General features: G+C 35.2%; 1 protein-coding gene across 1 annotated transcript; it reads left to right on the top strand.

Moving 5' to 3' along the window:
* Positions 1-6,912: 6,912 nt before the first annotated feature.
* LOC133818641 (glutamine synthetase cytosolic isozyme 1) lies at positions 6,913-10,533 on the top strand. Its single transcript, XM_062251649.1, has 12 exons — positions 6,913-7,144; positions 7,819-7,858; positions 7,950-8,053; positions 8,153-8,201; positions 8,309-8,415; positions 8,536-8,623; positions 9,030-9,158; positions 9,287-9,361; positions 9,461-9,514; positions 9,662-9,699; positions 9,786-9,945; positions 10,055-10,533. Exons 1-12 carry the CDS (start codon positions 7,071-7,073, stop codon positions 10,205-10,207), a joined length of 1,071 nt encoding a protein of 356 aa, XP_062107633.1. The 5' UTR covers positions 6,913-7,070; the 3' UTR covers positions 10,208-10,533.
* Positions 10,534-11,103: the final 570 nt, after the last annotated feature.

Here is an 11,103-nt window from a genome sequence, read left to right as displayed (position 1 = left end):
CTCGATCACTGATCTTGACATGATTCTTCATCTCCTTAATGGTCTTGGTCTGGAGTTTGATCCTGTTGTGTCTGGAATCACTTCTCGGAGTGATACCTTATCGCTCGAAGAAGTTCAAGCTCTTCTCATGTCCCATGAAACTCGACTTGAACGCCATACCTCTATGCTAGATCTGTCTACCAAAATGTCGGCCAATCTCACTTTTGGATCAAGAAATGGGTCTTATCGACCTCCTTTTAATTCTGGCAGAAGTACAGGTCCTGAAATCCAGTCAAGATTCTATCCTTGTGGCTTTGTTCGACCACCTAACACCAATAGACCTCTGTGTCAAGTTTGCATGAAATATGGGCACACTGCTGCCATCTGTCACTACAAATTCGACAAGAATTGGGTCACTCCTAAAACTACTTCATCTCAACCCCAGGCTCATCTAACCGAACACCTACTTGACTATGATCCTCTAGTTCATGTGACTCAATCTATTCCTGATTTTGGAGATGATGCAGGATGGTATGTTGATACTGGTGCTACAAATCATGTAGCCTTTAGTGTGGATAATCTTGACTTTGCCACTCCCTACACTGGCCAAGAAACTGTTGCTGTTGATGATGGTAAGCGACTTGTCATCTCTCATGTTGGTAAAGCTACTCTTTCTCCTCACTCCTTTAATCCATTAAAATTGGATTCAGTTTTACAAGTCCCTTCCATTACTAAAAACTTGGTTAGTGTCTCTAAATTGACCAGTGATAATGATGTTTTCTTAGAGTTTCATAAATCTTGTTGTTTTGTCAAGGACAAACAATCAGGTGTTGTTCTGCTCAAAGGGAAGCTTAAGAATGGTATTTATCTTCTAGGAGAGGATAGCTCAAATCTGTCTCAGCATTCGTTGGAGTGTCATCTTGCCACATCTACTCTTACACATTGTAATGCTCCCATTCAATGTAATAATACTTGTATTCACACTGCTTCTGCAGTTTCTCCATGTACTACATCTTCAATCAATAAAGAAAATACTTCTTCTTATGTTGCTTCTTTGTCTCCCACTGTTCATTTCAACTATTTTACACTCATATATTAACTTGTGGCATTGCAAGTTAGGCCATCCAGCCCCCGCAACTCTAAGTAAAATTCTGTCTCAATCTAATATCCCTCATTCCCTTAAAAATCTAAAATTCTGTAATACTTGTCTGCTAGGTAAAAGCCATAAGCTTCCCTTTCCTCGGTCATTTAGTAGGGCTTCTCAACCCCTTGAACTTATTCATACGGATCTATGGGGTCCCTCACACATTGTGTCCAAAGATAATTACAAATACTACATTCTGTTTATTGATGACTATAGCAGGTTTTCTTGGATTTTTCCTCTTACTCTCAAATCTCAGGCTTTTGACATTTTCATTCGATTTAAAAGTTTGGTGGAAAAGCAATTTAATTTGCCAATTAAGGGTGTGCAAGCTGATGGAGGGGGAGAATATAGACCCTTTGAGAAATTTTTAGGGGATCAAGGGATTATGTTTCAACTGTCATGTCCTCATACACATGAGCAAAGTGGGAGAGTGGAAAGGAAACATAGGCATGTGACAGAAACTGGTTTGACTTTACTTGCTCAATCTAGTTTAGACATGTCTTATTGGTGGCATGCTTTTCAATGTGTTTTATATTCTATTAACAGAATGCCTACTCCTATTATTGGTAATATTAGTCCCTTTGAGTGCTTGTTCAAATAGAAGCCTGACTACACAATTTTGAGACCTTTTGGATGTGTCTGTTTTCCTCATTTGAGACCCTATTCTCATCACAAATTGCAGTTCAGATCTGAGCAGTGTACTTTCTTGGGCTATTCTCCTAAGCACAAAGGATATCTGTGTGAAAATGCTACAGGCAGACTCTTCATTTCTCGAAACGTGATCTTCAATGAAACTCATTTTCCAGCATCTTCCTGCTCATCCAACCAACAAGTACCTACTGTTTCTGCTACTTTCTTTCCAACTGCTCAATTTTACACCAATACTACTCATACTGGTACTCATCCAACTGTTCCTTCTGTTGTTTCATTTGAGTCCCCTTCTCCTACTGCTGTTGCATCTGAATCTCCGTCTCTTCCTGCTGCTATCTCCAACTCAACACCTGAACCTGCATCACCTACTTCAGATGTTCCTTTTAGTAGTTCAGATGCTTCAAATGCCTCTCATGAGCAGTCTTCATTGCCATATCCTGTTGGTAGCATGTCTCCATCTTCTTCACCAAGCAATCCAGTTGTCTCTGGGTTCGCATCTTCTTCATCAGCTCATGTTATCTCTGAAGTTGCTGCTCCTCAGCGGACTCACACTATGATTACTAGATCTCAACATGGTATTTACAAGCCTAAGGCATACTTAGTGACTAAGCACAAGCTTGCTGAGTCTCTTTTGCCTAGAGAACCTACATCTGTCAAAGCCGCTCTTCGTGATCCTGCTTGGAATGCTGCTATGAATACTGAATTTAATGCTCTTGTTGCTAATGGTACCTGGACACTTGTACCATATGAACCTCATATGCATCTTATAGGGAACAAATGGGTTCATCGAATTAAACTCAAGGCTAATGGTACTATTGACAGATTCAAATCAAGGCTTGTAGCTAAGGGATATCTCCAAGCACCTGGTATTGACTATGAAGAGACCTTCAGCCCTGTTGTGAAACCAGTTACTGTTCGAATGGTTCTCCCTTTAGCGATGTCATTCAATTGGGCAGTTCACCAAATCGATGTTTCTAATGCATTTCTTAATGGCACTCTACAAGAAACAGTTAACATGACTCAACCTCAAGGTTTGGAAAACTCTTCTAAACCTACTCATGCCTGTCATCTGCATAAAGCTATCTATGGCCTTAAGCAGGCCCCTAGAGCTTGGAATGATAAGCTTAAAACTACTTTTCTTAGCTGGGGTTTCCGAGCTTCCAAAGCTGACTCTTCACTCTTTGTTTTTGGTACTGCTGACACTTTGGTTCTTTTACTGGTTTATGTAGATGATATCCTTATTACAGGTCCAAACACTCAACTGATTACACGATTGATTACTGATTTGAACACTTCCTTTGCTTTAAAAGATCTTGGACAGGTGCATTATTTTCTTGGTGTGGAGATTCATAGAGATTCAGAGGGAATGTATTTGTCTCAAAGTAAATACATTACTGATTTGTTAGTTAAGGTGAAATTAGAAGGAGCTAAAATCTGTTCCAGCCCTACCAGTGGTGTTCACAAACTTTCACTCTCTGAAGGTACTCCTTTTCAAGACAAGACACTGTACAAAAGTACTTTGGGTGCCTTGCAGTACTTAACTCTCACTCGGCTTGATGTTGCGTTCATCATAAATAAGCTATCCCAATTCATTCATGCTCCTACTACTGTCCATTGGGAAGCATGTAAACGATTGCTGAGATACTTAAAAGGAACGATCTCTGAAGGTCTTTTTCGTCGACCAGCTCCTCGATTGTCCATTGAAGCTTAGTCTGATGCTGATTGGGCCAGCTGCATCGATGATAGGCGTTCCACTGGAGGGTATGCAGTGTTTCTTGGACCTAATCTCATATCTTGGTCTGCTAAGAAGCAGCAAGTGGTTGCTCGATCCTCAACTGAGTCTGAGTTCAGGGCTTTGGCTAATACAGCCGCAGAAATCAAGTGGCTTCTCTCCTTACTCACTGAACTTCAGGTTCAACTTGCTGATATTCCCATCATCTGGGTTGATAATCAAGGTGCCGCTGCATTAGCTGCTAATCCCGTATTTCATGCCAGGTGTAAGCACATTGAGATTGATCAACATTTTGTGTGTGATCAACATTTTGAATAATGAAATCTCTGTTCGTTATGTCCCTTCTGTTGATCAAGTTGCAGATGTTCTCACCAAATCACTGCCTAAGGACCGGTTTCATTATCTCAAGACCAAACTCAAAGTTGTGAATACCCCTTTTCGTTTGAGGGGGATGATAACCAACTAAATAGTTAGCTCAACTTAGTTGGTTTAGGCTTATTTTTTCTGTTATTTTTGCTTCCTCTACTATTTGTAACTAATTCTGTTATAACAGAATTCTAATTCCTGTAAAGCCTACTTATATAAATAAAATCTTCTGTCTGAATAATGCTATGGTTTTCAAGCATTGTTATGAGGTTTTCTCTCTAAACTTCTTCTCTATGTAATATTCTTCATATGTATTCTTCGTTAATGCATTATTTTTTTTTTAAAAAAAATTCAAACAAAAGAATAAATAAAAATTACTAAACTACCCTAATCAATGTACTAGAACAATAATGTTTAATACTTTTAATACTAATTTTTTATTTTATTTTTAAATTTGATATATGGGTATCGATATGTACATAATATGAACTAAAACATTAGATATAATGATGTGATGACTTTCTTTTTTTTTTAACTAAATATATATATTTAAGATGAGTTATACTATATTAAAATAACTTGGCAGGTGTCATTTTGTGTAATATTTTAGGATGTATATATTTAAATATTATATTTTTATTAATTAAAATAATATAAAAGAATTAAAAAATAAAAAAATAATTCATTTAGAGAAAGAAACAAAATTCATGGAATAAAAAAATATATAAATTGTTTAAAGTAAATGTAAACCATCTCTATGTAGAGATGGAAATGTGTTAGAGGTAGAATAGAGTATTGCTTTAGTTCATTCTATGGAAGAGTCAAAAACATTCTTTCTTAAATTTTTTAAAATTTAAGCTATTATACAACACTTATTGGGAGTAGAAGAGCTAAAATAGCTTTTTTTTTTCCTTTCTAAAATATAGAGTTAAAATTATAAAAGAAGGATAAAATGATCTAATTCACATTTTTTTAATAGTAATGAGCACTAACTGCTTTACTTTTGAATAATACATTCATTGCGCTAAACATATTATATTGTTTTCCTTTTATATATTTTTTGAAGGAGCAATAATTTTTTTGACTTATAATATGTGTAAAATAAATAAAAAACATTTTAAAAAAAATAACTAAATGATGTAAAGAAATTATAGAAACTAACATGTAAAATGTTTAATATAAAAGGAAAAAAGAGATTAAAAAAAGGATTTTTGATGTATTTCTATTAAATTTTTTATTTAAAAAATTAATTCAAATTAATATAAATTATAAAAAATATATATGTCAAAATAAAAAATGATTTTTATTTAAAATATAAAAAAAAATTAACATTTAACTCTTTTTCTTCTTCTCTTCTTCTCCTCACTAAAATTTGAGATGAACACCCAAATTAAAACCCAATGTTTTACAAATCTCACATCAATAAACAACAAATTAACCTAAAATTTACAATTAGACATGAATTACTACTACATATTATCACCAAAAACTCAGATTTTAACACTTACATACCTATGAAACTTAGATTTCAATGAAAACTCAAACCCAAGAAACCCAGATTTTGTTGCCTCAGATTTCGTTGTCCAATTCCCAACGCCTACCCTCTCGTCCAGCAAGCTCTGCCCCACCCAAAGCCCAAATCTTCCATCGAATCACCAAGTTTGAGCACCTGAGCTTCAAAATCCAACCCCCGACCCTTCAAAACCCCAACCTTGCCATGAATTGCGAGTTAATGGGCTCGGAAATGGTGAGGCAAAGGCGGAGATGGAGGCCCAACCATGGATCGCGGGTCGCTAGGCTCGGAAGCATCGAAGCAAAGGCGAAGATGGAGGCTCAAACATGGATCGCAGGTCGTTGGGCTTGGAAACGGCGAGACAAATGCAGAGATGGAGGCTCAACCATGGATCGTGGGTCGCTGGGCTCAAAAACGACGAGGCAAAGGCAGAGATGGAGGCTTGGGGCTAGGCCACGTTGGGTTGGGCGAGACAGGGCAAAGGCTAGCGAGTGGAGAAGTTGCAAGGAGAAGGGTTAGAAGAAGAGGAAGGAAAGAAGAAGAAGAATGAGAAAGGAAAGAAGAAGAAAAGGATGGGGATGAAAGTGGGAAATATTTAGGGTTTTTTTTTTTAATTTTAATATATATTATTAGTTCTTTAATATTTTTAAGTAATTTTTTATTTTAATTAATCTATTTTAAATTAGAATGATTTTTATTTATTTTTTAATTTAAAATAATTAAAAAATTATGACATGACTTTGTATTTAATATGTGGTGCAATAAATTATGAGCGCGATTTTTATTAACTAAAATAATAACTACAACAAATAAAGATTTTAGATTTGCTAAAAGAACTATAAATTGAGATATTTTACCCAGGAAAACAAGAATTGAGATTAATTGTATAAGGAGGTTAAGATGATAAAGATTATGAGATTTTGGAGGTAAAGATGTGAGATTTTGGAGTAAGTTTTTTTTTTAAAAAAAGGTCAGAAATAGTGAAAGCTACCGGCAGATTCAGTTACCGGTATACGGCAATTTCAAAGTCATACAACAGTGGACCCGTAGCTGTAGATTCTTTTCACGCGCGATTATAGGTATCCCAATTTTCTATCAGTTTTTATTTTTTTTTATTCTTTTTCCCACAACTGCACTTTTTGTTCTGGTGATAATTCAACTTTCTAATATATTTTTTTAAGGGAAACTTTCTAGTTTTGTTTTTCTTTATTTTTATATGATTCGTTAAATTAAAACAAATTGCCTCTATAATTAAGTTTGTTAAATCAACATTATAAGAAATATACTGATACATGAGAATCTAGACACTCCACTAAGTTTTTTCAAAATATTTAATTCATTGACTCGTAACATTAATTGAGTTACGTCCTAAAGAATCTAAAATTAAAATTTGAATGATTAAAATGTAAAATAATCAAATAGCCTGATTTTTGTCCATATTGTTCACAAATTAGTTAGTATATTAATGAAATTGACTAAATTGATTTTTTATAAGTAAAATAAATAAAAACCATACAATACATTTCGGAATACTTTTATAATTCCAACACTACTAGAGACAGAGCCGCACTATAAAAAGAGGGGGATAGCACCCTCTGTTTCACGACTCTGTATTGTATACCATCACTGAGAGAGAGAGATCTTCTTCTTCTTTCTGCGTGTAAGATTTTTCAGTCTGTCTACATATGGCGCTACTTTCAGATCTCGTTAACCTAAACCTTTCTGACTCCACTGAGAAGATCATCGCAGAGTACATATGGTTAGTTAGTCCCCTTCCACTATTTTTCTCCTTGTTTTGTGTTCATGGAAATGATCTTCTGTCCTGTGCACTGACTCTTTCTGCTCCAAAATGTGGTTTTTGGTAGTTGTGATCTGTTGTTATGGTTGTAAAATATGAATCCGCTTCTTCCTTCTCCTTGTTTGGTTGCTGAGAAAGTATTACAACTTTTCCATGAGTTTGGATTCTGTAGATTAGTATAAGAAAAATATTTTGTTTACGGTTTGTTTTGGAGCAAGTGTACATATTTTGTTTTTCTTATATAGTACTTATGTGGCTTGATCGATCAGCAAAGTTAATACAGAAACCATTATATATATATATATATATATGAAATTATATTGATGTATATTTTCTTCAATTCTTCCGTTTTCAAGAATTTTATTTACTATAACTTATTTGTTACTGATCCCTGAGTTGTTCAGTGATCTGTGTTATTTTCCTTCATTTTAAAGAGTTTTGGGGCTAGTAATTTCTTGACGATTAATAATGGTTCTGCTCTATTTTATTTTTTCTTATCTTTAAAAAAACAAGATCGTTTGAAATCGAAATTAATTGGATTTATAATGATTATTTTCCCACAATTGTTATATTATCTATTTATTTATTTTCATTTTCTCTGGTTAATTTTGGTGTTTAATTTTTTCTTTGAACAGGGTCGGTGGATCCGGTATGGACCTAAGAAGCAAAGCAAGAGTAAGAAATTCTATATAAACATTCCGTTTGATATAAAAATTCTTATTTATTTCTTCAAATAATCATGTCAAATTTTTGGCTGCCTGTAAAGACTCTTGAAGGACCAGTTGATGATCCTTCAAAGCTACCGAAATGGAATTACGATGGTTCAAGCACAGGTCAAGCTCCCGGAGAAGACAGTGAAGTGATTATATAGTAAGAATCATTTTTAGTTTATTTTCTCCACTTTTATTCATTTTTGGGTACCACTTTTATTCTATTAATTATTTTGCTATTGCCATTGTTTTGATGTAGCCCTCAAGCAATTTTCAAGGACCCATTTAGGAGAGGCAATAACATATTGGTAAGGAGAGTTTTGTACCTTCAGTCCAAGAATTGATATTAATAGATCATACAGAGCAGGGTTTCAGTTTTTCTAAATCGTCTTTGCTTTCGATGATATGATCACAGGTCATCTGTGACGCTTATACTCCAGCAGGAGAACCTATTCCAACTAACAAGAGAAGTGCTGCTGCGAAGATTTTCAGCCATCCTGATGTAGTTGCTGAGGAACCCTGGTTTGTTCCTTTTAGGCTATTCTTTCTCTTATTTTATCATGATCATTTTAGTTATTATGCTTCAATATATTTCTTTCAGTCAATGTTTTTGATATTTGAGTCTTACGATGTTGGAAGCAGGTATGGTATTGAGCAGGAATACACCTTGCTCCAGAAAGAAGTCAAGTGGCCCATTGGGTGGCCTGTCGGTGGTTACCCTGGCCCTCAGGTACTGGAGCTGTCCACCTTCTTATACTTTTTTTTCACTCCTATTATGCTTTATGTGGTCAATTGTTGGCTCCTGTCTGTTTTAAAAAAAAAATTTGCTGCTAAAGAGTTTATGAGCGTCTCAGTCAATACAAACGTCTTTATTCTAAGTAATTTCTGGTAGTCACATTTCATTATAATAGCTAATTATATTTTTGATCTCTTTTAATTTGAAGTCTTTAACTTTTGCTTTAAAATCTGCTCACCGTTCTTGTTTTAAGTTTTTTTTTATACTTGCATGCTTATATATTTGTACGAGAGATTTTGTGCGTGTGTTCTATTTTGATGTCTAATGATCCCTGATTTGGTTACATATTATCTATTGCTTAGTCTGCTATAATTAAAGACTCTGGATTACTTCTCAACAGGGACCATACTACTGTGGTGTTGGTGCTGACAAAGCTTTCGGGCGTGACATTGTTGATGCTCACTACAAGGCCTGCTTGTATGCAGGCATCAACATTAGTGGTATAAACGGAGAAGTTATGCCAGGGCAGGCAAGAGATCATTACTTTTGTATATGCAATCTATTATTTTTTTCCTTCTTTTGGTCTGTTCTTCTTACATTCTTACTGTATATTATTTTTTAGTATAATGGCATTAAATTGTTGCTTCTACAATGTAGTGGGAATTCCAAGTAGGTCCTTCTGTCGGTATATCTGCTGGAGACGAGTTGTGGGCTGCTCGTTACATTCTAGAGGTAGCATTAAGTGCTCGATTTGAACTCCTTTCGCTACGTTTTATTTCTTTTTTTTTTTGTCTTTGTCCAATTTATTTATTTATTTTCTTGAACTAACAGAGGGTAACAGAAATTGCTGGAGTTGTCCTTTCCTTTGATCCAAAGCCAATTCAGGTATTATTATCTAGTCTGTGTTTTCAATTTTTTGTTTTCTGTTTCTCCTTTACGCCATTACATGGATATATTTTCCATGCAATATTTCAATCTTGTTTTGCGATCGTACTTGTATTTTTTATTTGGTTTTGATCATTTTACTACCAGGGTGATTGGAATGGTGCTGGTGCTCACACAAATTACAGGTTTGTATTTCCCTTTTCATCATTGATAGATGATATATTTGGTATATTCTATTGGTTAATAGATAAATTGTACCATTATGTTTCAGTACCAAGTCTATGAGGAACGATGGAGGTTATGAGGTCATCAAGAAGGCCATTGAAAAGCTTGGATTGAAGCACAAAGAGCACATTTCTGCATATGGAGAAGGCAATGAGCGTCGTCTTACTGGTCGACATGAAACTGCTGACATCAACACTTTCTTATGGGTAAATATCAGAACAAGATTCTATTATTTATGTGGATTTTTCAGCGTAGTTGTCATTGTTTGGGTTAGATTTGATCCTTGTTTATATTTGGATTACTTTCTATTAACAGGGTGTTGCAAACCGAGGTGCATCTATTCGAGTTGGCCGTGACACCGAGAAGGCAGGCAAAGGCTATTTTGAAGACAGGAGACCTGCTTCCAACATGGACCCATACGTAGTTACTTCCATGATCGCCGAAACCACCCTCCTTTGGAAGCCATAAGTGACAAGCTGTGCCACGTTTGCTACCGTCATTGTCTTTTGATGGTTTGGGAAAGAAAGCATTCGTTGCATCCATTTAGTTGAAAATATGCGTTGCTCGCATTAGGCTAGCTCTTTTTTAATTTTTCCTTTCCCCGTTGTCTTCATTGGGTTATTTCCCAGCTCTCTCGAGTATCAAGTTGAGTGCTATCGCCTGTGTTTCGAATAATGGTCAAATAAGACAGCATGAAAATGGCTTGTTCAAGTAGTTGATTCTCTATTGTGTTACTATTTGAATGCTCGTGACTTGTCTCTTTTTCCAAATGAAATGTATTCACGTTTTTATCATTTCTGCCAGACCAAAATCCAATTGGTATCAGAATTTCTAATTTCTAATAGTAATTAAACTGAGGTAAGCCCCCTAGTATGTTTTTTTTAATTTCGTGGGCGATTCCTTTGTCATGGAATATTGATGTTGGGAAGGAGCCAATCATAAGTGAAAAAGATGACGTTGATATAGCTACTGCTGAATATTTAGATTCCAATAGTAAAACTAGGAAGAAAAACGGCAGTTGTTTGTCTCGGTAATGACTTACAAACATTACATCCTATAAATAAATGAAAAAGCTTTTAATAGTGTTTGATTGGTGTTTAGCTTGTACACCACCATGATTCTATAAACAAATGAAAAAGCTTTGAAAAAGCATTAGATTCTGTTCATGCTTGTACACTACCATCCAACTTATATATGGATGGGATGTGGTGTGACCGGCCTCTTGCTATTTAATTAGTCTCCTAAATCTATGGTAGAATCTAATGCCTGCTCCACATATTCTTCGTGCACAATCCACGTTATACGAACCAAAAGATTTATTTAGGGACCTAATAAAATTTTTAATATTTTAGGGGGCTATCTCC

This window comes from Humulus lupulus, chromosome 2, assembly GCF_963169125.1.
Source record: "Humulus lupulus chromosome 2, drHumLupu1.1, whole genome shotgun sequence".
Taxonomy (NCBI): domain Eukaryota; kingdom Viridiplantae; phylum Streptophyta; class Magnoliopsida; order Rosales; family Cannabaceae; genus Humulus; species Humulus lupulus.
Note: the sequence above shows the minus strand (reverse complement) of the source record. Positions and strands in the feature narration are given on the sequence as shown.

Excerpts from the sequence above, each read along its gene's own strand:
- LOC133818641 (XM_062251649.1), top strand. The coding sequence starts at position 7,071 with ATGGCGCTACTTTCAGATCTCGTTAACCTAAACCTTTCTGACTCCACT. Across the intron at positions 8,202-8,308 it reads GGAGAGGCAATAACATATTG|GTCATCTGTGACGCTTATAC; the intron begins GTAAGGAGAGTT and ends ATATGATCACAG. Across the intron at positions 8,624-9,029 it reads GTGGTTACCCTGGCCCTCAG|GGACCATACTACTGTGGTGT; the intron begins GTACTGGAGCTG and ends ACTTCTCAACAG.